Here is a 27,268-nt window from a genome sequence, read left to right as displayed (position 1 = left end):
TTTTGATTTTACATTTCCCTGTTTATTAAAGAGGTTGCATGTTTCTTCCTACGTCTATTGGCCGTGTGTAATTCCTTTCCATGAAATTCTTGTTCACGTCTTTTTTTTACCCATCTTTCCATTCCGTTGTTTGTGTTGATTTGCAGTTCTTTTTATATTCTGGATACTAAACCTTTGCCAGTTTTATGTATTGGTCATATCTTCTCCCAGGTCGTAGCTTATGTTATTTCTTCACTTTTTAAAAAGTGTGTTTTGCTAAAAAAAATTCTTAATTGTAATATAATCAACTGTATCAATTCTTTATTTTATAATGATCACTCTTTGTGGCTTAAGGAATCATTTCCACAGCTAAGCGTGGCCGTGCACACCTGTAGTCCCAGCTACCCAGGAGGTTGAGGCGGAAGAATCGCTTTAGCAGAGGAGTTCGAGGCTGGTTTGGACAGCATAGCAAGACTTCATCTCTTAAATAAAATTATTTTCTACCTTAAGTCAGAAACATATTGAACTGCATTTTTAAATAAAAATTGTAAAGTTTTACTTTTAACATTTAAGTTTTGAACGCATCTGGCATTTTTTTCTATATGGTCTGAGGTAAGGATCCAATTTCATTTTTTTGCATCCAGACAGCCATTTATTATGGCATCAATTTCCGCTGACCTGATTGCTACCTCTGTCATATTTCAAAGTCACATGTACACGAGTCCGTTTCCCTGTTCTCTGTTTTTGTTGGTCAGTTTCTGGTACCAAGTCTCCCTCCATTCCTAGCCATCTCTCCTCCTCCTCCTAACCCAATAACCTTCCTCTTTAGAAATCTAGGAAATTCTTGGCCCTTTATTCTTTTCTGTAAATTTTAAAATCTGTTTGTCAAATTTCAAAAAAGATCCTACTCAGATTTTTATTTTAACTACATTGCATCTAAAAGTCAGTATGGAGAGAATTGACATTCTTATGATACTAAGTTTTCTTATCCATGAACATGGGCTCTTTATTTACGATTTATAGTTTTATACTTTTCCCCATTTAGATCTTTAAAAACTTTTGTGAATTTATCCCTAGATACTACATGATGGTTTTTGCTAGGTAAATGCCTTTTTTTATCATTACATTTTCTAATTGTCACCGGTATATAGAAATGAAATTGACTTTTGGATATTGATCTTTTAATCAGTTATCTGGTAAATCTCTCTTGTTATTTCTGTTAATTTATCAATAGATTCTTCTTGGTATTCCTAGTAGAATATCATATTATCAGCAGATCACTTTTGTTTCTTCCTTTCCAATCCTTATGCCTTTTATTTCTTTTTTTCTTCTCTTACTTTATACACCAGGTATTAAATTTTACCAAATGCCTTTTCTACCTCTATTAAGATAATAACATGACTTTCTTCTTTCATGTCCTAATGTGGTGAATGATATTTATATTAAAACAATATCAAATTGCTGATATTTGACCATTTTTGACCAATAAAAACACAATTTTAATTAGTTCAACCTAATAGATTTTCTAATATTAAAATGCATTGTGGGGATGACCCTAACCTGATCATGACATATTGTCCTTTTAATATTCTGCCGGATTTATTTTGCTATGGTTTTAGATTTTGTATATATGTTCACTAGGTGATATCGCTAATCAATAGATCTGTATTAATCACCTACCATGATAGGGGATTTGTTAGTTCCTCCCTGTAGTTCTATCAATTTCCGCTTTATATAGTTTGAGAACATTTTATTATATGCATACTGGTTTAGAACTGTTATATCTTCTTGGTAAATTGACCTGCCCTGCTGGAGAGCCCTGTTCTAAAGGTAGTAAAGCAGATTTTCTCGATGGCTGGGGGCGGAGGAAATGGAGCCTTAATGATTCTCCCCTGCCCTGCCCCACCCAAGGCTGGCTGAGGAGTTGGACTGTTTCCAGTAGAGATCAGTCTCAGTGCTGGGTGGAGGCTGCCTGGTTCCTGAGAAGCCCAGGGCTCCGATCCTCCTATCCCAGCGGTGGCCCCCATCCTCCTACCCCAGCGGTGGCCCCCATGAATCACTTGACCTTGCCTCTTGGCCCCCACTTGAATCAAAGGCAGGATTTCTGACCCAGGTGCAACCAATCAGAAGCATTCCCCAGGTCATCTCCCTGGTGGGTACGAATTGGGATTCTCCTCTTCCTGCAGCCAGTGGGCCTAGTTTCTTCCTAGCCATGGAGGAAGAGGAAAGCCCCCTCCAGCTAAGTTGACCCTAGGCCACTGTTCCCCTGGTCAGAATGCACCTGGGGGTTGGGAGTTACACTGGAAGGGGACCTCCAAAAAGTCAAAGGGTTCCTCTCAATCTGGGTCATTTGTCAACCTAAGGGTCCATGAGAGGCCCTGATCCAAGCTGACAGGGAGGTTGGGGAAATGTTGGCGGTGGGGAGGGATGGTCAGCTGCAGGGCTCTCTGGGAAGACCGCACAAGGCAGCTGCAATTTCTCAGCTCCAAGAACATCTTGAGACACCTAGGCCTCCAGAGCTGACCACTGAGCATCCCGTCCCCTGCTGGGTCCAGGCCTCGGTCCTTCCTCAGGCTCTGCAGAATGAACCCTGGACAATGGATAGACTAGATGAGCAGAAGGCCTCCGGTTTTGCCTCTCTGCCACCCTTGCCATTTTGGAGATGGAGAACCTATCAAGGAGTGGGTTTGGAACCGGGAGTTCTGTTTTGAAAGCAAAATCTCACTGCCACTCTTAATTTGTGGCATTTCCAAACCTTCATTTTTCCATGGAACTTTTCTTTTTCCAGAGGATCTATCGGGGTTAGTATTCCAGTAAAGGCAGATTGGGGAAAGTGTCTACAGGGAGCAAAGGAAATGTGTGTTCGTTATTATGTAAAATAAATTAAAATAAGATCGTGAAGACAAACCTATAATCCTAATGCTGTAACATACAAAAAATATCTATAGCATTGAAGGAAGCTTGCTATACACGCATCTGAAGTTTTTTATTATTTTAATTATTAACAGCAGATATTACATATTTTCATGCCAGTTTTCATAGTCATTGTAATGAAAATTATCATTATTGTGTCCCTGTGGCGGGAAGGGTTTGGTGACCCTCTGCGGACTGCGGCGGAGACGGGTCAGGGTGGAAGTTTGGGGGGCCCCTGCGGTCCGCGGCGTGGAAGGACCAACGCCCGGCGGTGCCCCCGGAACGCGCTACCCACGGAACCCGCTACCCACGGAACCCGCAGACGCCGACGCGCGGGAGCCGGAGGGCAGACGCTGGCGCGCAGAACGCGGGGACGCCAGAAGCGCTGGACCCGGAAGTAGGGGTTGCCGGTGGCCGCCCCGGGAGCAAAAGTCGGAGCGGAAACCCCTGTGGGGCTGCGGGAGAGCGGCGGGCGAAGGTCCTCTCGCTGGGCAGGTCAGAGAAGCTGCAAGAGCGGGCCTTTTTCGGGCGTGTTTCCTGAATGCGGGCCGGGCGCAGCCCCCTGTGCTGGGGCGCGGGCTCTACACTCTCGTCGCCTCTTGCCTAGCTGGGGTGACCCTCGCCCTCGGGGCTTGCTGCGGGACTCAGGGAAGGGGTGATGGGCCAGCGCTTAGCTCTCTGCCTGGAGGGAGCAGGCCCTGCGGTTAATACTCTTCTTCAGCGAACCCTCCCACAGCTCTTTGAGGTGAAGTGTTGTCCAAATCTCACAGGTAGGGAAACTGAGGCTCAGGGAGGCTGTGCAGCTGCGGGGGCCCAGGTCGGCGTGGTCCACTCCCAGGCAGGTTCCACTCGCACTCGCTGTCTCCTGGACCCTGGCTCGGTCTTGAGGGCACCTGGGTTCTCTGACCTGTTACCTGTAGATGAGGGAGGATACTTTATAAAGAAATCAGCTACAATCCAAGGGCAGTAATTTCTAGCAGAGGTGAAAGGAAAGAAGATGATCTCTTGCCTTTTTTATCCCTCTTGCCTTTGGGAACAGGATGTGAGAGGCCAGCCTACCTTAGGCTTGATGGCTAGAGAGCAGTGTTCTGAACGTCAATTTACACATGCTTTTAAAAAATTAAAATGCCTGCCTTATAGGGTTGTTGGCACAATTAAATAAAGTAGTGTTTATAGCTCTGACACGCCTAGTACAGAGGAGGAGCTTAAGAAATGGTCATTGTTTCTCTCTTTTCCTGATTCTGTAGGTGTTTGGTAAAGTTACTAAGGTGAAAAATCCTTGGAATTTTAATGGTATTCAGACCACTGCTAGGCCTCCACTGCCTAGCCACATCCGCTGGTTCATAAGACACTGACCTGAAAGGAAATTTCTATATTTGCGGTGTCCCCAAAACACACATACTGTAGGTAGTATTGCTGGTTAGAATTGACAGGGTACTAACAGGCTAACCTGCTACTCCCTCTTTAATTCACTTTCAGTCCTTCTAACTATAGTCCCAATTCAGGGTGTTCCCTGTCAACAATTAGCAATTTTTAAGCACTTGCCAATCTCCCTTTTTAAATTAGGACAAATTGCAGACTCAGAGCTTTGGGGGGCAACAAGATCGAACCTGATGTACTAAGTAGGTTACTTGTAAAGAACCTTTTTCTGGCCATTTTTATGTATTTAAGCTTAAAAATAAAAAGCAAGAACTTAAAGTGAATAATAATGTTGGTCAGGCAAAAGTGTGATGATGGTGTGTAAATGAAGCTTGCAAACTGTTGCTTTCAGGTTTTGTTCTCGTAGGCTTCCATTGTGAAATGGGAGATGTGCCTTAATGGAATAATAGGGAGGCTCCAAGGTTAGTCACAGAAAATTAAGCACAGGTAAGATCGCAGACATTTTGAAGAGATGGAACCTGGTTCAGTTAAAGAAAAGTGCCCTTGGCTGGGAGTCAGGAAGCATGAGTTTCAGTCCCCATTTGGCAAATTTCACAGGTGACCTTTGGAAAATCACTTTCTCTGAGCCTTAGTTTATTCTTCTTCTTTGAAGTGGTTGTACCAATAGCTGCCAAAGCCCCTTTCCCCAGTATTCCATTATGATTCCATACCCTTGAAGGAAGGGATGTTTTTTCTCCAATAAAATAGTGATATTCAGAACATAACAGTCTAGGCGCGGTGGCTCACACCTGTAATCCTAGCACTCTGGGAGGCCGAGGTGGGAAGCTTGTTTGAGGTCCGGAGTTCAAGACGCCTCAGCAAGAACAAGACCCCGTCCCTACTAAAAATATAAAAACTTAGCTGGGCAACTAAAAACAGAAAGAAAAAATTAGCTGGGTGTGGTGGTGCACGCCTATAGTCCCAGCTACTCGGGAAGCTGAGGCAGGAGGATCACTTGAGCCCAGGAGTTTGAGGTTGCTATGAGCTAGGCTGACGCCACGGCACTCTAGCATGGGCAACAGAATGAGACTCTGTCTCAAAAAAAAAAAAAAAAAGATTACAAAGTACTCATGCAACACTAATGTATTAATATAAAGTGTTGAACTAGAGACAGTCTCCCTCTGTCCTCTGGGTAGAGTGCAGTGGCATCATCGTAGCTCAATGCAACCTCAAACTCCTGGGCTCAAGCAATCTTCCTGCCTCGGCCTCTCTAGTAGCTGGAAGGACAGGCACGTGCCACAACACCCTGGCTAATTTTTTCTATTTTTAGTATAGACGGGGTTTCGCTGTTGCTCAGACTGGTCTTGAACTCCTGAGTTCAAGCAATCCAATTCTCCCACCTCGACCTCCCAAAGTGCAAGGATTACTGGTGTGAGCCACCGTGCCCAGCCAAACTAGAACTTTTATGTCTTTAGAGCCAGAGCTATTAAAGACAGGTGTGTGTCACACATGAATTATAACTGCACAGTCTGACAGGTAGACAGGCAATCTGAAATTGGGACAGATGTGCCTTTGTGTAAACTGCCCGATTTCATCCCTGTCCCTGGGTAAATGGGGTGATCCCCTTTAAGATGCTAAGGCAAAATGTTTCTCTCTGAAGGGATTTGTCAATCTGTTTTTTATTGAAAAACTTAGGATCTTAGGTGCAAAGGGGAGTGGTGAAGATAGGACATTTTCAGAGACTTTGACACCATGGGAAAAAAGAACATTGAGAAGTGTTTGCGGTACTCTTACAGATTTAAAGTCAGTTTTTAAATTTTAGAGATCTAAAAGCATTATTATTCTTCACTTTGCAGGTACAATTACTCTGTATTATATATCCAGTCAGTATTTTCTCACCATCTGCTTACCATTAGAGTGAACAAAGTAAAAGCCCTATTCTCCCGGAGCTTGCTTATGTTCTAGGAGCTGTAAGGCAAGAACCAAATAAGTAGATGGAGGCTCTATCATGCACGGTGGTAGGTGCTACAGGGAAGCAAAGCAGGGCTGCTGTTCTGTTCAGGATGCTTATAGAGGTTGGACAGGATCAGGCTTAGAGCGTAGATTCTAGAACAAACAGGCCCAGGTTCAAATCCATGTCCTGGCACTCAGGCTCTGGTCTCTCTGACCCTGCAGTTCCCACTGTAGGCCAGTACGGTGGCAGCACCCTCTCCCAAGGGCATTGGCAGGATTGCCTGGTGCCTGGCATGTCATCACTGTGCCACAACTGCTGGCTACTCTGTGACACAAACATCGGAAAATCTGAGGAAACATTTTAGAACAAAACTTTTTTCCTACTTTTGGGAACAGTCCCTCTCTGCTGCGTTTTCCCTTCTGGCCTCTGGCTTCTTGGGGTGGGAGAAGGGGATTCCCTGGGTCTCCTTTAAACCTCATTTCTGGGTCTCTGACTTTGGCAGGACCAAAATTTTCCCAGAACGGAAAGCAGGGGCCAAGTCACAACAGCTTTTGCTGTTCATTCATTAATTCGTCAAGCATTTAGTGCTCGCTGGGTGCCAGAGATACAACAATGAACTAGACATGATCATGGGGGAAACAGACTAATGATACCAGGAGTACAGGGAGTCAGAGCAAGCAGACTAATGGGAAAAGGTGGCTAGGCAGAGGCCCAAAGGCAGGAACAGCCATGATACACAGGGAGGGAGGGTTGGAGAGTGCATAGCAGGGCAGTGCGAGATGCATCTGGAGCTGTCACGGGCTGGTGAGCTCGTCTGCAGACTGCCAGCGTCGTCATTCTGGGTGATCTCGGCTCTTTTTCTCTGGGATGATTATGTATGTAGGGTTGTTTTGGTTTTTTTTTTAAAGATAGGGGTCCCACTATGTTGCCCAGGCTGGTCTCAAAGTCTTGGCCTCAAGCAATTCTCTTGCCCCACCCTCCCGAATAGCTGGGATTACAGGTGTGTGCGAGCACATCCAGCCCAATTGTGTATTTAGGGGGAACATCCAAGTATTATTTTGGAGCAAAAAAGCAAATTGTTTTATTCAGGGCAGCTTTCTTATAGAGATTGCTGATTTCATTATAGTCCTGTGGTCTCTTACAGCGGGGGACAGGGTTGGCAGCTCATAATTGCTGGCTACTTTATGACACAAACATGAAAAACTCTGAGGAAACATTTTAGGACAAAACTTTTTTCTTACCTTGGAAGGCGACAGAACAATCCCCCTCTGCTGCCACTTTCCCCTCTGGCTTCTCTGGGTGGGAGAAGAGGAGTCCCTGGGTCTCCTTTAAACCTCAGCCCTCGGGCCACTTCTGCACATGCCGCTTTAGCGAAGGAGGCTCTGGTGGCATCCTTTCTTAATGATGCCCTTTCCAGCCCTCTGTTATATTTTGGGCTTTACTTTTTCTTTATTTATAAATCCATTGTCTTAGTTCTTTTTCATTAGACTGCTTTGTTTTGGGTTCTACTCAGACGAGTCTGCTCTTTATAAACAAGCGTGTGCACGTGCACGCGTGTGTGTGAGCTCACAGATGGCAGCGCTCTGTACATGCCATCATACAGCCACCTACTTTACCTCCGTGATCTCATTCACGTTACTGTCTACTGAGCAGATACATTCCTTTCTCACGCCGCAGAGTGTTGCATTGTGTGTAAATGCCGTACTTTCATTTAACCAGTTCCCTACAGAGGGACACTAGGTTGTTTCTAATCTTTTATCATGAACCATAATACTACAGAGAATTCCCCAGAGTGTGTTTAGTCCCAGGCTCCACTGTGTCTGGCCTGAGGTCACTCCAGTGCTGCCCTGTCCCAGTCTCCTCAGGGCCTGCCACCCAACTCAGTGGCCGCTTCTCCCCTGGTGACCTTGCCTTCTACCCTTCTCGGGGCCCTCACACACCCCCTGGGTCAGCACTGCCTGAGCCCCTCCGCAATCCCCGCCCCAGCATCCCACCCCGGGATTGCTTCCTTTGACTCTCACTTTACAGTTCTTGGACCCCACAGAACATACCCTGTGTGGGCCGTCCCATGCCTGCACCTCCCTCCTTACCTATCTCAGAGGTGGGTCTGTCCCTATAATCGTCCCCCGCGCTCCTGCCGGCTCCCTCTCCTTCCCAGTCACCTGGCCTATCCCATCTAAATCCAGCCCTTCCCCTGCTGCGGGCCTGCCCCCAGCACCACCTGTCCCCCTCAGTGCACAGCTGCCCCGTGCTTCCTCCTCCGTCCAGGGATATGTGACCCTGTTGCCCCCTGCTCTGACTGGACACTGCCCCTCCTCTCTAGACCCTGACTGACTGGCTGCCTCTTGCCCCTTGGCCCACCCAGGGCCATCACCCCAGCAGTTCCCTCCCCTCTCGCCTGCATCTTTTCCTTCACTGCTGGACCAGTCCCATCAGCGTAGAACATGCTGGCATATCTTCCAGCCTAAGAGGGAAAAGCACTCCCCTCTCCCGGGCTTTCTTAAACTCAGCCGCGCAGCATTCACCTCTGTCACTCACCAAACAGCCCCCATCAGGGTCACCAGGGACTGTCATGTTGCCAGACCCCATGGTCAGGTCTCAGCTACCACCTCACCCTGCCTGTCAGTAGCCTTTGACACGGCGATGGCTGCCCTACTGTGCTCTTTCCTGGAACCCTCACCCCTTTTGACCCCCACTGCTGGCTCCTCATCTCCCGACCCCCAGGCCGTCTGATAGCGCACAGTCAACACGCCTGAACTGTGCTCCCACAGCTCCACCCCGAGCTGCCATTTCCTTCCTTTCCTGCCTAATCCCGCAGCCTCAGAGTCATTCTTGACTTGCCTACTTTCCCCCAGCCCAGGCCTGCCCAGACTCTGACAGCCTCCACCCAGGGCCCAGTCACCTGCATGGCAGCTGGAGATGTCCCTTTAAGACTTGAAGTCAGATCATCCCACCCGTATGGACTCTGCTGCCTCCCGACTTCCCTGAGGCCAGCCCAAGACCCAGAGGCCCCACGTTCTGTGTCCCTGCTCCCTCCAGCCCTTCTGGCCTCCTTGCTGTCCCTCCATCCTGCCCAACCGTCTCCCCCTCAGGCCTCACCTCCCCTAGTCCTTCTGCCTGGACTCTTCTCCCAGGTGTCATGGCCCAGCCCTGCCCTGCCCCGCCCCTCCCCTTCCCACATGCGAGCTCCCCAGCCCTGCAGTGGGTTCTGGAAGGACAGGACCTGGTCTTGCTTTATTCCTTGCACCCAAGACTGGACCGAGCACATAGTAGGTGCTCGATAAATAACTGGAATAATTCTTTCCTAGTGGTGGAATTGCAGGGGATGTGCACTTGAAGTTTTGAGAGGTTTCTTCAGATTGCCCCACGTAGAAGCTGTTGCAGTTTAACTGCCCCGCGCCCTCACCTGCCGTGCACTCGGACTTTGGGTCTCTGCTAGGGAGATGAGTAAAAGCGCGTCGTAGTTCTCATTTTCTTTCGTGAGTATCGGTGGATGTCATTTCATATCACGTTTCCTCATTATATAAACAACTCCTAAAAATTAGAAAATAACAATCCAACTGAAAAAAGTGGATAGAAAATATGAATAGATAGTTCACAGAAAAGGAAACCAAATGCTTTTAAACATGTTTCAAGTGCTTCTGAGTTTTGAAATACTTAGGTGTTTTTTCTTCATACTGGGATTATTTTAAAAGTTCATGTTTTTTCCTAGTATTTTTCTGGTTTCATTTTTTTACTTAAATCTTTGCTAGATCTGGAATCTGTTTTAGTGGATTATGAAATATGAGTCTAACTTTACTTTTTTCCCCAGAAGCGTGCCAGGTTGTCTCAGTACAAGCCTTTTTTTAAATATAATGCTATGCTTATAAACACCAGTGCTGTGTTTATAATGATCAAAAAGACAGAAAGGGTTCATATGGTTTTCTTTTACTCAGCCAGCAGGTATGAAATGTGTGCCAGGCAGCGAAAGCTGTTGCAAATGCCGTCAGTGATTCAGATGTGAAGCCTCGTGTGTCCTGTTGGGGGTGAGGCAGTCACTGGCCATGGCGTGGTGTGCATTCAGTCGGAACAGAGACGTAGGACGAGAGCTGTGGGCACAGGAGAGGCCAGCTCATCCTGCCAGGGGTGTTGGGAGAGCTCCATAAAGGAGGGTCAGCGCCTGAGCCGGGCCTGTGGGCAGTCCAGCTGTACCCTCCAGGCCTCGGGGAATACTTCTGGCAAGGGGACGTAGGCACAGAGGCTTCAAATGTATTTTTCCTTAGGTGATGGTGTCCAATTTAATTTGGCCAGAGCATGGCCTGCAGAGTGAGAGGTAGAGTGGGGAAGGCAGGAAAGTAGACATGAAGGGCCCCTTGACCTCTGTTGGGGACTGGACGACCAGCCCGGGGAGGAGATCCAGGGATCCACCTGCCCCTGCCGTCAGTCCAGGTACATAGGCCCCAGCATCTTCCCAGCGTGGATTTAAGGACAAAATTGACCTGAGATCATTGGGGCCACTTCAGCTTCCCCCAAGTGAAGCCAGATTCCCAGTGGATGACTGAGCCACTTCAGTTGACCTGGTCAGTTGTTTGTATGTCACATGTCTTCAAGTTTCCCTAATTTTTCTCATCCTTGCCTCAGGTTTGTCTTGTTTTGTTTGTTAAAAAGAGTGTCCTTGTTAGTGGTATAGGTTCCATGGGAAGACGTTGTTGTTTCCTGAGTGTCCGTTCTTCTGTTTAGGAGTCACACTGACTGTAGCGCTGGGCTGCAGAAGAGCAGTTTCTGAATTTTTCGTTGCCGTTGTCCTGAAGCTGGAGTGTGAGGGCCGAGGGAAGATGAAGACTGTGCTCATGGTTGCAGAAAAGCCATCCTTGGCGCAGTCCATTGCCAAAATCCTCTCTCGAGGTAGGAAAGACCAGCCCTACACTGTATTGCTTTGGTCTGTGAGAATGGTTGTCTGTGCCTTACAGGACATAGCACCCTGTGACTCCACTCTGGCTGGGATACATTGGATTCAGGCCAGCAGGTGTTAACGAAGCACCTTGCTATTAGTCACTCTGAGATGCATTTGTTTCCACCTGGCGGGTGCCATGGCTGGGGCTCCCAAAAAGATTGAGGCCCAGTTCACAATGAAGAGGAGGTGCAGTCCTCTTCAGAGTGCTGTGCCAATCAGGGCTGTTGGTCACAAGCAGCAGAAACCAACCCTGGAAGAGAGGAGACACAGCCAGGACCCTATCCCAGTCTAAGTCTGATGAGGCCATGCCCTGACATGGTCACACTAGACACTCACCATTGCCTTCTGGACCTCACGTCACTTAAGAGCAGCTGATGGGTCAAGCTACCAGGGAGCTGGAGAGGGCATGTCTGCCCTTTGCTCCCACTTTGGCCACTGGGTGGTTGGGGGGATGCTGTTTCCCTTCCTATCTTTGAATTTCCTCCAAATGGAAAGGGTATTTGTATATTGGTACCCAGAAATGGCAGCATCCACTTGACCACCCCTTGGTCCAGTGGTTGGGGGAGGAAGAGATCCCAGTAGAGCTGAGAAGGCATGGTCCACGGGGCAGAGGAGACCTAAGGAACGGTGCCCGTTCCCCAGAGGCCAAGAAAGTATGGTTTTGGGGCCATCAGTGGAGAATGAGAAGACACCATGGGATTTGATAATTTAGGAGATCCCTGGTAACCTATGAGTAAAGTGTGAATGAAGTGAGGCAGAAATGCAGAGAAAGAGCCCGAGAGTGTCTGCTCCCGTCTCCCCAGGCTCTGCATAGTGAGCACACCATGCGAGATTGTTCACAGATGCTGTTTCCTGGAGCACAGTTACATCTGTCTGTGCCCGATTGCCCACAGCAGCCTGAGGAGTGTTCTCATTGACTGCTCTGGGGAGGGGGGACTCAGGCCCTCCAAGAGGCAGCATTGGGGCCCCAGGATCTCCACGGCATCTGCAGCTTGCTGGAGCAGCCGTCACTGTGTGCTTCTCCCCAGGGAGCATGTCCTCACACAAAGGGCTGAACGGGGCCTGCTCAGTCCACGAGTACACAGGGACCTTCGCTGGCCAGCCGGTGTGCTTCAAGATGACGTCCGTCTGTGGTCATGTGATGACCCTGGATTTCCTGGGTGAGCCCCCTCCCCATCCGCTGAGGGGAGCCCTACGTGGCACTGCCCAGGCTTCAGCTGGAGCCAGGGGACGCCTCTGTGCACAGAAGTTTGTCCAGAATCCATGAGTCAGGAGGCCAGCAGATCGTGGAGTGGTGATGGGGGATCACTGGGTGAGGGGCCCAGAACGAGGCTCCAGCGCTCAGTAGCCCTGGATCCCCATCACGGCAGCACCCTTAGCCACTGCATCCCCTGGGCGCCTTCCTGTGCAGACAGGCGGTAGGGCCCATCCTAGGCCCATGCAGGCATTTGAGAGAGGGCTGCCGCTCCTGCTGAGTTGACTGTTGTCCATCGGTTATTTGGTGGCTATTATTGTCATCCTCATATTACTATTCATCACCTCATAAGGGCCAGCATTAGTGACCCACCAGGTCTAGCTGCAGGGCTCTGTGGTTGACAGGAGTCTGACCGGGCTGTTCCCTTGCGCTGCTGGCCTGGGGCAGCGACTGGCCCTCTGTGCGTTTCCATTTCCCACGTGTGCAATGGGCCTTGTAAGTGCCATCTACTTCCCAGGATTGCCAAGGACTCAGGGTGATGGCGAAGGTCGAGGACTCAGCACAGGGCCTGGCACACAGCAAAGCCTCAGTAGTTGTTCCTGCTGCTCAGCGATGACTGAGCGATGGCGACTGAGTTGTGTGGCTGAGCATTTGGACCCCAAGCTTTATCTCCAGCAGGCAGGTGGAGAGCCAGAGTTTGAACTTGGCTCTCTGACCCCATTCTCCCAGGCTGTGAGAAATGGGACCTGCAAGAACTTGCAAGAGCCAGGCTGTAAGCAGGGAAGTAGGCGGATATGCCAGACCTGAGGCCCAGGGATCGGCCCTCCACGGGCAACAGCTGAGCACATGTTGTGCCCCATCAAGTGCTAAGTGGGGGGAGGGGGTTACAGAAATCCAGAGTGAAAGCAAGAGAAGGCACGAGTGGGTGGTCCAGTGCTCGGGCAAAGCAAACCAGCCCAGGAATGGTGCTGCCAGCCACAGGGAGTCCCCGAATCGAGGCCATAGCGGCAACCCTGCCTAGAGTCCTCATGGCTCCTGCAGGTGGCCAGGGTTTAGCATCAGCCCAGCAGCCCAGCAGAAGGAAGGCCTGGTGGGCAGGAGTTACCCAAAGGCCTGAATTCACATCCCTGACTGTCGGGGTGACCCTGGGCACATGGTTCTCCAAGCCTCCCTCTCCTTATTTGTGAAATGAAGCCACTGTCGTCCTGGAGTTATGACGGTCTCGGAGGGCAAGACCCTGTGAGCCATGAAGTATGATTCAATGTCACTGTGGCTGTGGCTTGTAGGAAAGTACAACAAGTGGGACAAGGTGGACCCCGCAGAGCTGTTCAGCCAAGCTCCGACAGAGAAGAAGGAAGCTAACCCCAAGCTGAACATGGTGAAGTTCCTGCAGGTACGTGGGGCCCACCTGGGCACGAGCACACCGGGACCCCCAGCCCTACTCCTTGCACAGCGGGCGGCTGCAGACAGCCTTGCCCACCATGACTTGAGTCCTTATCCCCATCCTGAACAGAGGGGCCTTCTTGGCAGCCCTGGGCAGCCTGCTGCCCTTTCTGTGAGTGCCCCCTGCTGGCCCACGAGGCCCCTGCAGACCTGGGCGTCCCCACACCACCAGCTGTGGCACCTGCCTCACTTGGTCCTGGAGAGCAAGCACTCTTCTTATGAAATACTGTGTTTGTTTGGGTTCCCCTCCCCCCAATTTTAAAACAAATGCATACCCATTATGGAAAATTGGAAAATATGGATAAGTAGAAATAAAAAAATTATTCATAATTACACTACCTCAAGACCACCACTGTTAACATTTAGGGTTATTTCATTTTAAACCTTTTTCTATGCAGTTTTGGGGGTTAAGATCATATTGCAATTGTATATATTTTTTGGCCCAAAAAACAGCAGTTATGAATTAAATTCTTTTCTGAGTGGCTGAGGCAGCCTCACTGCAGCCGGCTCCCTGCCCAGCCTGGGCACCCGTCCTCCTAACTGAGGCTCAGGCACCTGGGCATGGGCTCTGCCTCCTGTCCAGGATGGGAGCGCCAGGCCTGGGTGGCACAGAGCCCGGCCTGCGGCAGGCGTGTAAATGTGTGCTGTGTGGCAGGTGGAGGGCAGAGGCTGCGATTACATCGTGCTGTGGCTGGACTGCGACAAGGAAGGGGAGAACATTTGCTTTGAGGTGAGTTCGGAGCCCACTTTGGTCCTTGCTTTTGGCCTTTTTGCCACCATCCCCAGACTGACGCAGTCACACCATACCTGGGGCCAGAGGAGGGAATAAACTACATTGGTTTGGAAACGCCTTTCACCGCCTTTATTTTGAAATTCCGTAGACACTTTAAAATGGATAGACTCCATGAGGAGTGATCAAGTGTTACTTCACTTGCTGGGGATGCATGGTATAAGCGAACATAGGGCAGAATTTTCTAGGTGGATGAAAATTTCAGAATGGGGCTGTCTCAAGGAGTGGGTGGGTTTGGGCACCTCTAAGGGATCTTCAGTTGAGGCTGGTAGATGCCTGGCCTCAGCACTGGGCTGCTTTGCAGGCCTCATTCTTCCTACCCCCACCTCTGCCCCTCCCAGGATGGCTCCACCTCTCAGCCACCCCCAGGGGCCCTCCCTGCAGGGAGCAGGTGGCAGCTCCCCTTGCCCCGTGCTTGCCTTGGCCATGGCACCCTCAGACGGGTCATGGCTGCGGGTCTCACCTGGTGCCCCTCCATCGTCAGCTCCCTCTGGGTCACCCCCTGCCCCTGCACCCCACGCCTGGGCTCAGGAGATGTCCAGTGTGACAGCGGGGGGGTGAGCATGGGGCTTGGGCAGCACCCTCAGCAAACCTGGTGATGCTCTGTCCCTTCCCAGACACCCTCTGCCGTCCCTTCCCTGCAGGGCTGCTCCTCCCCAGGCGTCCTTGCATCTTGGGAAGGAGAATGGTGGTAGCTCACGGGGCTTTCTCCCTTCAGAAACAAACCACTGCTTCCCCATCAAGAAGCTGCATGGCCAGGCTCCGGCGGTGACCCCTCCCACTGCATAGCCTCCTTAGTGTGTCTCGGCTCTAGGATCCCACTGTGCTGCCCAAGCTGCCCAGACCCCACCCGTGAGCCAGGGCCCCCTGAGGCCTTCCCACTGCTTCCTGTTTCCTGTCCTCTTTATTCGTTTTTCCTTCCCTGTCTCTTCTCCAGTCTCTTAAAAGTCTCACCCAACCCTCCAAGCGCTGCATCCTCCTAGGAGGGGAGATGGGTCACATGGGATGGATTTGGGGACTATAAGGTCCCTTAAGTGCTTGGCAGTAGCATTTTCTGATTTGGCGGGATGAAAGCAGAGGATAAGGAGAGAGAGAGTCGTCAGACAGGGATGTTTGAATGTGTTTGTAGATGGGAGGAAAGGGGGCCATGTGGCAGGGTGTTGTAGAGGGCCTGAGGCTTCTGGAAAGGCAGGCAGATGGGAGAGGGTCTGGCAGGGGTGAGAGAGGGGGTTGCACACACAAGCAGGCCCCGCCCTGGAAGGAGCCAGGCCTCACAGTGGGGTGTAAAGTGGGCAGCAGAGATCTGGGAGGTGGGTCACAGCCAGCTGCCCTCCCCCAGGTCCTTGATGCTGTTCTGCCTGTCATGAACAAGACCCACAGTGGAGAGAAGACAGTGTTCCGGGCTAGGTTCAGCTCCATCACAGACACGGACATCTGCAACGCCATGGCCCGCCTGGGCGAGCCTGACCACAACGAGGCACTCTCGGTGGACGCCCGCCAGGAGCTGGACCTGCGCATCGGCTGTGCGTTCACCAGGTGCTGGCCACACTGCACAGGGGATCCAGGCACACCTCGCCCCCTCCTTGGCCAGAGCCTGCCTTTGCTGGTCCCCATCTGTGGCCCCCTGGCCTCTTGGAGCCCAGATGAGCAGTAGATGATTCCACCATTTTAAAAACCCTGAAGAAAATTGTGTATTTAGCTGACGGGGATCCACAGGCTACTGCTTGATAAACAAAGAGTATTCGTGTGCACTCTGGGGTCCTTAGGAGAGTGTGCGGTGGATGGAATAGAATGGGAGGCTCCCTGGCCTCAGATGGCAGGAACTTCTGTCCCCTCTCTCCGTCACACCTGCTCACACCCTATTCCTCCCTGAAGGCCATGATCGCTCTGCCTCTCTCACGGTCTTCTAAGTGGGAGCCACCGCCCCTGCCACCTCCCTCACACCACCCCTAGCCCCGGGCTGGACTCACAGTGTCTCACTATAGTGTCTTGAGTGAAGTCATGACCGAAATATCTTTCTCTCCCCTTCCCACCCCACCACTCCTTCCAGGTTTCAGACTAAATATTTCCAGGGGAAATACGGTGACTTAGACAGCTCTCTCATCTCCTTCGGGCCATGTCAGACTCCCACCCTGGGATTCTGTGTGGAGAGACATGATAAAATCCAGTCCTTCAAACCGGAGACCTACTGGGTGCTGCAGGCCAAGGTTCCTTGCCCTTCTCTCTTCATGCTGGGGCTTCCTGGGCTGGGGCATGGATTCTGACAGTCTTCCAGCAGCGTCATCCTGCAGGCCCTGGGCTGAGGGCAAAAGTGGGGACGGCTGTCACCAACACCGGTCTGCGGTGTCCAGGGAAGGGGGACCTCAGCCTCCATGAGGGCAGTGGCACTAGGCTGGGCCTGTGTTGAATTTGGATAAGTGGGAACAAGTTCAGCTCTGGCAGTGCGGGGTGAGGGCACCCCGAGGGAGCCAGCAGCTGCGGGAGTCAGGTCCAAGCACTGGACTGAGGCCCTTGGCTTCCTAACTTTTTTTTTTTTTTTTTTTTTTGAGACAGAGTCTCACTGTGTTGCCCGGGCCAGAGTGCTGTGGCGTCAGCCTAGCTCACAGCAACCTCAAACTCCTGGGCTCAAGCAATCCTTCTGCCTCAGCCTCCTGAGTAGCTGGGACTACAGGCATGCGCCACCATGCCCGGCTAATTTTTTCTATATATTTTTAGTTATCCGATTAATTCTTTCTATTTTTAGTAGAGACGGGGTCTCACTCTTGCTCAGGCTGGTTTTGAACTCCTGAGCTCAAACAATCCGCCCGCCTCGGCCTCCCAGAGAGCTAGGATTACAGGCGTGAGCCACCGCGCCCGGCCGCTTCCAAACTTTTTACAACCCTTTCTTCACATAAAGCCTCCTTGGGAGCTCACCGTAAGATACAGAGCATGATACGGAGCTGTTCTGGTTGACGTGGGGCCGGGGACTCCTGGGGGACCTACCTAGTGCAGGCCACGAGTTGGGGGTGGGCAGGGACGGTGTGGGAGGTAGGGGCTCAGGAGCTTCAGCCTGAGCTGAACAGGTACAGCTGTGAGACCTTAGACAAGGACCAGCTTTGTCTGTCCCAGCTCTTTCCCTGGTGATGGGCTCACCTGATTACTTGTATGTTCACCTTTCGTTCTTCTTCCTGCAGGTTAACACTGATAAAGACAGATCTCTCCTGTTGGACTGGGACCGAGTGAGAGTGTTCGACCGAGAGATCGCACAGATGTTTTTGAATTTGACAAAGCAGGAGAAGGAAGCCCAGGTGTGCCTGCTCCCCTCACACCTATCGCCTTTGCCTTGGGTCGGCCTGGGCCTTGGAAGCCTCTGGCTGGAGGAATAGCTTGTGCCCAGGGCCACATCTTTCTCCCGCTTTCTGAAACACGGAATCCTTTTGGAAAGAGGAATGCTCACTGACCCTTATACTCCTACTGAGATATTTGTGCCCAACGCAGTAGCTGCAGTGTGCTGCATGCCTGCCTCACACCAGGCACCGTCCACACCTGCAACCCTGTCAGGCCCCTTCCACTTGCCCCCATCCATGTGACCCCATGGACATCGCCTCCTTGTGGCAGGACTCCATTTCACACAGAGATATCTAAAGCTAACAACCGTAGAGAGACCTGTGTGCGCCTTAATGCTCTCGCCCAAGGTCACACAGCCAGCGGGGGACAGGTCCTGGATCCCAACCTCAGTCAGCTTTCATGGCTTTATGGCATTTTGTTCTTACTCAGGGTTTTTATGACTTAGAAGGACATGTTGCTTGGCTGTTAGGAGGAGGGTGATGTGACCAGGCGAGGGGGGCTGGCTGCATGGGGTGGGGGCATGTCTGAGGCCATCGTAGCAAGTGCCCCACAGTTATGAAAGCCACCAGAGTTATCGAGGTGCAGCCTGGCCTCCTTCAGGTGCCTTCTTCCTGTCCTCCAACCTTCCTTGAGTGCCCTCTTGCCCACCATGCTCTTGTGCCAGGCCTCTGGAACTTCTAAAGCTGCTCTGTGCTGTTAGCATTGATCACATTCCTGCAGAGACCCCCATCTCCACCTCCGGACCTTGCCCGCGTGGATCCCAGCCTCCACTGCTGCCCATACACAATGGGCCCCAGTGCCAGCACCCACGTTGTCGCTCTGGAATCCAGAAGGCACTGCCTGGCTGGTCTCTGTGGGATTGGCAAGGGCAAAGGCCTCGGTTGAGTTGTTTGAATTGTTTTGCCATAGGCGAAACAAAGAGCTGTCTCTTCTGACAAGCGTTCAGTCTGGAGGTAGAGGGCGGTAGCTTGCCAGCCAAGCCCAGCCCACAGATGCTCTCCATTTAACCTGCACGGTGTTTACAAAAATTTCAAAATACTTACCAACACTCAAAAATTGTGAGATCCACATAAAAATCCTGACTCCCAGCTTTTCTTTAAGAATTGGAAGACATAGCAGTACTAACAGGCCCAGATGGCAGCCCTGCCCCACAGCAAGGCGTGGGTGCTGCCCGCAGACGGCCCCCTCCCCACCTCCTTGCCCTGCTGAGACAGCTTCTGCAGGGTTCACATCTACAGCCCCTTCTCCAGATGCTTCCTCATTCTCCCTAGTTTTTCTCTTTTCTTTTTCTTTTTTTTTAAAGAAATAAGGTCTTACTCTGTCACCCAGGCTGGGGTACAGTGGCACAATCGTAGCTCACTGCAGCCTCAAACTCCTGGGCTCAAGCAATCCCCCGGCCTCAGCCTGCCAAGTAGCTGATGCTACAGGTGCCACCATGCCCAGCTAATATTTTTATTTTTTGTATAGATGAGGTCTCGCTCTCTTGCCCAGGCTGGTCTCAAGCTCCTGGCCTCAAGTGATCCTCCTGAGTAACTGGGATTACAGGCACAAACTACCTCTCCTGGCTAGAACAGAGTTTATATTCTTTTTCCCTTCCTGGTTCTAAATAAATACTGAATCAAGTGTTTAGGCTGCTGGAAAGAGTGGATTATTGAAGCAGGGAGACCAAATGAATGGAACCAGACCCTTTGCCCACACATCTCGATTCCCTCTATAGTGGCGCCTTCCCCTTTAGAAATCCCTCTCTGGGTCCCATCTTCCAGGTGGAGGCCACAAGCAAGAAAGAAAAGGCCAAGCAGAGGCCCCTGGCCCTGAACACTGTGGAGATGCTGCGTGTGGCCAGCTCTTCTCTGGGTATGTAGGGACGATTCTCTAAAGCCCCCCAAAGGCTCCTTGAGGCAGGCTCATGGTGGCCCATTCTGTCCCACTGCAGTGAGTGCCTAGGGGTGCCAGGTGGTACCAACGCTGTCACCTGTGCTGAGTACATCTCCTCCATGCAATGCCCGAGGCTGAGGGGTTCTGAGCCTCACGAGAATTTCATTTCTCTTTAAGTTCCAGAGGAGAAACAAGTAAAAACAAACAGGAGAGAGGATCCTGTTTCATTGGATTGTTGGTTAATACCCAACAGCTTCCCTGAATTTATGTGGGGAAAACAGACAATTTCCTGGTATGCAGTGTCTGAGTGGCTGCTGCGGGGGGCAGAACATGTGGAAGGCCACCCTTGGTGTCCCTGGCGCAGCAGAGTCTGTCAGAGCCATTAAACCTGGAGTTCCAGCTCTGCAGCCAAGCTCCGGTCCCAATCCCAGCTCAGCCACTTCTTTCCGCCTCCCGTGCTTCAGTTTCCTCATGAGAAAATGGGGCAACGACGTTACCTGTCTCTCTAGGTTGCTGTAAGGATCAAATGACGTGAAATAGCACATTTTAACAATAGCAATGGTAATGTTGGCCACTACCTGAGGGGGACATCCTGACGTTAGAGTCTTTGGGCGGCTTTCGCTGGTGCAGGGGGGAGGCCCCAGCCAGGTGTCACCTGCTGGGACAGGGTGAGCATCGCCTCCCTGAGCCTTGTTTCCTCAGTAGCGAGATGGGGGCTGGGCTAGAAAGCTGGTGCCCTCTGACCATCCTTGGCCTCTAGGCATTGGCGGCCCTCGCGTGGGGAGCTGTGGGCAGTGTCCTCTAAGAGTGTTGGCTCTGGAGTCCTTAGGGGGCTGTGGAGTGATGGCCTGGTTACAGCTCTGTGGCCAGACCGTGGGGAGAGGCACTCTGAAGGCCACATCACCATGGCCACAAGCACTGTGAGGGCGCACTCTGAGGTAGGCTGAGCAGCATTTCCCGTCAGGCCCCATCCTGGCCCACCCTCACGGTACAGGACTCGGCCTCGGACAAGACTGCGCGGCACAGGTCCCCCACCCAGCCAGCAGCTCTGCGCTTTGGCCACACCTGCTCAGGGCACCCTCACCCTCCAGGAGGTTCTGGCCGCCTTGGGGAGAGCCTGAGTGCACAGGCCTGTGGGCAGGCACCCGGCCATCCCCACCGTCTGGGCCAGCTGAGCCTCCTGTCTCTCACAGGCATGGGGCCGCAGCACGCCATGCAGACAGCTGAGCGGCTCTACATGCAAGGCTACATCAGCTACCCGCGGACAGAGACCACCCACTACCCCGAAAACTTCGACCTGAAGGGCTCTTTGCGACAGCAGGCCAGCCACCCTTACTGGGCCGACACAGTGAGTGGAGTCGGGCCCACCCCTGCACACACCTGTTGCTGAGACCTCAGGACCAGCTCAGGCACTCTGGGCAAACCCAGGGCCAGGGGGAGGGTGGCCAAGCCCAGACTCGGACTCTGCCCTGTCTTCTCTCCCTCAGGTAAAGCGGTTATTAGCGGAAGGTATCAACCGTCCACGGAAAGGCCACGATGCCGGTGACCATCCCCCCATCACTCCCATGAGGTCGGCCACGGAGGCCGAATTAGGTATCTCACACACACCCCTCACGCTTCCAGGCAGGAGGGGCGAGAAGCTACAGAGTCGGTGGCAGGCCCCCCTGGCAATGTGGGGGCTCCTTTCCTCCCTGCCTGCCCACAGCTGTGGTGAGGGGGCTGCCTGAAACAGATCTTGCTCTGGGGCTGAGACAGGAGTAACGAGGTGGCAGCAGGTGCAGGTGGCTGGTCAGAGGAGGTGAGTGGGCAGACGGCCGTGGGGGGTGTGGGATAGGACTGAGGCAGAGAGTGTCAGGGCTCTATGGTGGGGGGACCTTCTGCCCCCACCTGGCCCTAGGTGGTGCCTGTGGCCCATGTGCCAGGAGCAGGCAGGTAAGGAAGGGTGAGCAATATGGGCGGAGGCAAGAGCCACTGCACAGCCTGAGTTGGAAGGCATGGTGTGGCATGTCACTAGATGGGGGAGGGACAGTCCCACCAGGAGCAGCTTTGGGAGGTCGTACAGGGAGGTGGGAGCCACAGGCGAGAGGAAGCCACCAAGGCCCAGGAGACTGGCTTTTCCTTCCTGTGCATTTTCTTTCCTTCCTCCTTTCTCGGGCTTTAAGCAGGCGCTGGCATCCCTGCTGCTCAAGTGAGAGTGCCAGGGGGTCCTTAGCACGAGAACCCCCAACCAGCTCCCAGGTGACAGCCCTGGGCTTATTGCAGGGGGTGATGCATGGCGGCTCTACGAATATATCACCAGACACTTCATCGCCACGGTCAGCCACGACTGCAAGTACCTGCAGAGCACCATCTCCTTCAGGATCGGGCCTGAGCTCTTCACCTGCTCAGGGAGGACCGTCATCTCCCCAGGTAACACTGCAGGCCGCAGCTTTCCTCCTCGTCTTCACAGGCAGACAGGACGTGCCACGTCGTATCCAGAGGTGGGAGGCCCAGGGTCTGAGGCTGGGCCATCCAGCCCAGGGACCCTGAGTGGCAGCAGTGTATCTCTCCAGGCTTCACAGAGATCATGCCCTGGCAGAGCGTGCCCCTGGAGGAGAGTCTGCCCACCTGCCAGAGGGGCGACACCTTCCCTGTGGGCGAGGTGAAGGTACTGGAGAAGCAGACGAGTCCGCCTGACTACCTGACGGAGGCCGAGCTCATCACGCTCATGGAGAAGCACGGCATCGGTGGGTGCGGTGCCGGGGCCACCTCCAGGATGGGGTGGGAGTCCGGATCTGCAGAGTTGCCTGGTGACCTCTCTGTACCCAGCGCAGCACCCGTCCATAGGCCAGCATCTGGAGACTGCTGACCCAGTGTGTGGCTAGCCAAGTGGGCAGGACTACAGTGGGCAGCCCCTCACGACCAGGCCCTCCCTTGAAGGCCCAGATGTGCCCTCCTGCACTGCAGGGCCAGCTCACACTGACTAATGTGCACGGGGCTGAGGCTTGGCCCAGGGTGCCAGACCATTCATAAAGGTCAGATCAGGGCGGGCACGGTGGCTCACACCTGTAATCTAGCACTCTGAAAGGCCAAGGCAGGGCGATCGCTTGAGCTCAAGAGTTGGAGACCAGCCTAAGCAAGAGTGAGACCCTGTCTCTACCAAAAATAGAAAAAATTAGCCGGGCATAGTGGCATGCACCTGTAGGCCCAGCTACTCAGGAGGCTGAGGCAGGAGGATCTCTTGAGCCCAGGAGTTTGAGGCTGCAGTGAGCTATCATGATGCCAGTGCACCCTACCTGGGGCAACAGAACGAGACTCTGTCTCAAAAAAAAAAAAACAAAGATCAATGTCCTCCCAAGTCCACACAGCCAGCCCAGGTCTGTCCTGGAATCAGGCAACAGGGAAACCAAATTCTCATGGGAGCCACTTCCCAGTGAGGGAGCAGAGATATCTGTCCCTGTCCCAGGGACAGAGCTTCCCACAGGATAAGCAAGAGTTTCCAAGTGAGAATGGGCAGTCCAGGGGAGTGCATCAGATCAAAAGTGTAGTCACTGGTGCATGCACCCTGCAGGAGAGGTGATCTTGCCCAGTCCCCAGGCCTAGCGGCTGTGAGCGACATCTCACATGACTGGGGGCCTCCTCCCCTGGCAGTGCTCCTTCCACTGGGCACTGCCCGTCCCATCTCACTGCCCCAGCTGGAAGGCACAGTCGGAATGCCTCATTTTCCTCTTCACTTTCTCTGCCAAGAAGGCACCTCAGAGTGGGGGAAGCTGAATCCTTGGAACTGGGGATCTGCCCTGGGGATCGTGAGGGACCCTGGAGAGAGGGCAGAGGCGGGGGACAGGAAGTGGACAAAATTGGCCAGGTTTTGGGGGGGTGATTCTTCAGTGAGCCTATAAGTGCCTCTGTGTTCAGGGGACAGGTGCCACAAGATCAAAGCAGGAGAAGCCAAAGAGGTGACATTTACCAGGCACAGAATAAGCTCTGTGACCTTGGCAGAGTTCCTTAACCTCTCTGAGCCTCTCTCCACTGTAAAGCAGCAATAAGCACCCCATGCTGTGGGGGCCACCCTTGGATTCTCAAGCCAGTACACAACTGGCACATGGTGTGCTGACTGGCACAGGGCACAGCCCTCCTTCCTGTGGGTGGCCAGGAGCAGTGAGGGAGGGGCTGAGAGCCAGGGCCCCCGTGACAGGTGGGGGTGAAGCCACAGCTCACGGTCCCATGGGGCAGGCCAAGGAACACCAGGGTCTTGCCATGTGTTTTAGGCACAGATGCCAGCATCCCCGTGCACATCAACAACATCTGCCAGCGCAACTATGTCACCGTGGAGAGTGGGCGCCGGCTGAAGCCCACCAACCTGGGCATCGTCCTGGTGCACGGCTACTACAAGATCGGTGAGTCCCTCAGTCCTGCCCCGGGCCAACTGGGGCTCCCTGGGCATGGGCTCTGCCGCCTCCCCAGACAGTCCCTGGCTCCACGTGCACTCCCCCAAGGCCCCCTGCCAGCCCTAGGAACCCCAGGGCTGCCCAGGACAGGAGCTCAGAGTGTGTTTGAAGGAGGGATGGACGCGTGTGGAGGAGCCAAAAGGGGAGGTGAGGGGCCCTTTCCTGCAGATCAGCTCCCAGCCGGGCCTGGGGTTCTCACTCAGGTGCTCGTAGGCTCTGTCGCCGGGAGGTCCCCCCAGGGCCAGTGGGAGATGGAGAGGCACAGAGCTGGCTTGGGGCTGGCCAGGAGCATGCCTCTGACATGGTCCTAGACACAGGATGTCCCTGGCTGCTCTGCACCAGATTTCTGGGTGGGAAGTCAGGAAAGGCCTGGGGCACAGGAGCTGGCCTGGTATCTTCCCGCTGGAGGACCAGCCAGAGCTGCCCGCTGGGGGCGGCACAGCCCGGCGCGAGTGCTGCAGCAGCGTCTGCCCCGCCTGCTCACAGACGCCGAGCTGGTGCTCCCCACCATCCGCAGCGCCGTCGAGAAGCAGCTGAACCTGATCGCCCAGGGCAAGGCTAACTACCGCCAGGTGCTGGGCCACACCCTGGATGTGTTCAAGAGGAAGTTCCACTACTTCGTTGACTCCATTGCTGGTAGATCCACCTCTTCCCCACCCCTCACCAGGAGACCCTCTGTCAGGGCTGCCAACACCCAGGGGAGCAGGGGCCCCCGTGAGATCACAGGCTGGAGCGAAGATGCCTCTACGCAGGGTTACTGTCAGGGTGAGAGCAGGAGTGTTAACCCCACACACAGGGCTACTGCCCTGCCGTTCTGTCACTGACAGTAGAAACCCACCACCTGCAGGGATGTGTCCACACTCAGATCCTTAACCACGTGTGGTGGCCTCTCCCTCCAGCCCACTGGGTCACACCAAGCTGTCTGCCAAAGAGGTGACTGCCAGAGGTCCTCTCCTGGAGACCGGGAGGGTGTGACTCCTGCGCTCTGCTTGCTCTCAGGCATGGATGAGTTGATGGAGGTGTCGTTTTCGCCTCTGGCGGCCACAGGCAAGCCCCTGTCGCGCTGCGGGAAGTGCCACCGGTTCATGAAGTACATCCAGGTAGGTGGGAGGAAGGGCTGCGACTGCCCTCCTGGCCTGCAGCGCCCTGTGCACTAACTCAGGCAAGTCACATGCCACTTTAGGCCTCTAACTTTATCATCGGTGGTAACAAGGAATAATATTCTTTGTCCCGGTTGTCAGATAAGAATGACTCAGAGACATAAAGCAGCCTTGACAAGCAATACCCACAATGTCCCCATGACCCTGGAGCACAGAAGCCATCGGACCACTCAAACACATGTTGTCTATTTTTCCATAACTCCTCCTCACTGGCCATCACGGGCAGTAACACACACGCAGGGGGTTCAGAACTGCCTTTCTCCACACGTGGAGCCAGGTCCTGGGACTCATGGCCCAGAGTGGAGAGGTCCTTGCCTGTGACATATTACGTATTCTGCATTAGGTGTCACTTGCTCTGGATTGTGAAGGGAATGAGGCAGGCGGGCCAGTGGGTGGCCCCCGAGACCTCACACCCCATCCCTGGCATTGCTGCAGGCTAAGCCCAGCCGTCTGCACTGCTCCCACTGCGACGAGACCTACACACTGCCCCAGAACGGCACCATCAAGCTCTATAAGGAGCTCCGCTGCCCACTGGACGACTTCGAGCTGGTCCTGTGGTCATCAGGCTCTCGGGGCAAGAGCTACCCACTGTGCCCCTACTGCTACAACCACCCACCCTTCCGAGACATGAAAAAAGGTGAGTGTGGCAGCCCCTGGCCCCGGCTGCTCCCTCTGTCCCTGCTGTGTTCTGCAGTCTCTGCTCAGCAGCAGCCTCTGTCTTGCACCAGGCCTGGCTCCCAGGGGACCCCTTACCCTGAGCCCTCCCACACTCACTAGCACTGAGACAGGAGACCCTGGGTGCAGCTGGGGCACTGCACAGGTCTCAGCTAGTAGGCCTGCTACTCTCTGCTCACCATAGTCCACTCGCCTGGATCCGGGGAGCAGGCGTGCTGTGCTCCCTCCTGGGCTGGGGTAAGCGAGAGGACGCAGCAGGTGGGGGCCTGCCACGCTCATGTCTGTGCGAGCTCCTTTATGCCTTGCATAGCATTTTGGGGTGTCATCATCTCGTACCGCAGGCCAGGAACCAGCGGGACCGAGGCATCTGCCCACACTTACTACAGGGTCCTTATCCAGGCTGCCGGGGAGTGGGGCCCCATCCCTGCCCTCCAGAAGCTTCCAGAAGGCATTAGCCTAGGGGGCTTGAAAGTTGAGGACAGGGTGATGGCAGCGGGAGGCTTTGGGAGCCCGAGAGAGCGTGAGTAAGGGTGTCTCCGCAAGACCAAGAGGAGCACTTTCTGCTGGAATGAAGGACTCAGGAGTTTGAGGCACTGGGAGTGGGCCCAGGTGGGAGGCAGGGAGCAGGTGTGTGTCACAGGGCTCCTCTCTCCCTGCCAGGCATGGGCTGCAACGAGTGCACGCACCCCTCCTGCCAGCATTCGCTGAGCCTGCTGGGCATCGGCCAGTGCGTGGAGTGCGAGAGTGGCGTGCTGGTGCTGGACCCCACCTCGGGCCCCAAGTGGAAGGTGGCCTGCAACAAGTGCAACGTGGTGGCACACTGCTTCGAGAATGCCCACCGCGTGCGGGTGTCTGCTGACACCTGCAACGTGTGTGAGGCCGCCTTGCTCGACGTGGACTTCAACAAGGCCAAGTCCCCGCTCCCGGGCGATGAGACACAGCACGTGGGCTGCGTCTTCTGTGACCCTGTCTTCCAGGAGCTGGTGGAGCTGAAGCACGCGGCCTCCTGCCACCCCATGCACCGTGGCGGGCCAGGGAGGAGGCAGGGCCGAGGGCGGGGCCGGGCCCGGCGGCCTCCCGGGAAGCCCAACCCCAGGCGGCCCAAGGACAAGATGTCGGCCCTGGCCGCCTACTTCGTATGACGGCCCTGTTGCCCCTCACCCAGGCTCCAGTGCGATGCAGACGCCTCATGACAGTTGTCCTCTAGGCCACTGAAACCATTAAAATGGCATTTTCTC

General features: G+C 53.5%; 2 protein-coding genes across 4 annotated transcripts in view; both read left to right on the top strand.

Annotated features, from left to right (window-relative positions):
* LOC105810159 (leucine-rich repeat-containing protein 14-like) overlaps nt 1-3,433 on the top strand; it is an 11,666-nt gene extending 8,233 nt beyond the window's left edge. Inside the window, 1 exon segment of the mRNA XM_012644082.1 lies at nt 3,215-3,433. Coding sequence (XP_012499536.1) covers nt 3,215-3,433 — 219 coding nt within the window.
* TOP3B (topoisomerase (DNA) III beta) lies at nt 3,370-27,268 on the top strand. Of its 3 annotated transcripts, none has more exons than XM_012644146.1 (18): nt 3,370-3,387; nt 10,925-11,089; nt 12,167-12,298; nt 13,620-13,726; nt 14,432-14,506; nt 15,906-16,102; nt 16,617-16,773; nt 17,740-17,853; nt 19,657-19,747; nt 20,962-21,116; nt 21,256-21,361; nt 22,031-22,177; nt 22,321-22,494; nt 24,016-24,144; nt 24,682-24,831; nt 25,195-25,295; nt 25,791-25,992; nt 26,691-27,268. In XM_012644146.1, the coding sequence occupies exons 2-18, from the start codon at nt 11,020-11,022 to the stop codon at nt 27,170-27,172; spliced, it is 2,589 nt and encodes an 862-aa protein (XP_012499600.1). In that variant the 5' UTR covers nt 3,370-3,387; nt 10,925-11,019; the 3' UTR covers nt 27,173-27,268. The 3 variants fall into 3 exon arrangements, with proteins under 3 accessions (XP_012499600.1, XP_012499599.1, XP_012499601.1); XM_012644145.1 differs by lacking the exon at nt 3,370-3,387 and adding an exon at nt 3,406-3,662; XM_012644147.1 differs by lacking the exon at nt 3,370-3,387 and adding an exon at nt 9,983-10,764.

This window comes from Propithecus coquereli, unplaced genomic scaffold, assembly GCF_000956105.1.
Source record: "Propithecus coquereli isolate 6110/MARCELLA unplaced genomic scaffold, Pcoq_1.0 Scaffold206, whole genome shotgun sequence".
NCBI lineage: Eukaryota > Metazoa > Chordata > Mammalia > Primates > Indriidae > Propithecus > Propithecus coquereli.
Note: the sequence above shows the minus strand (reverse complement) of the source record. Positions and strands in the feature narration are given on the sequence as shown.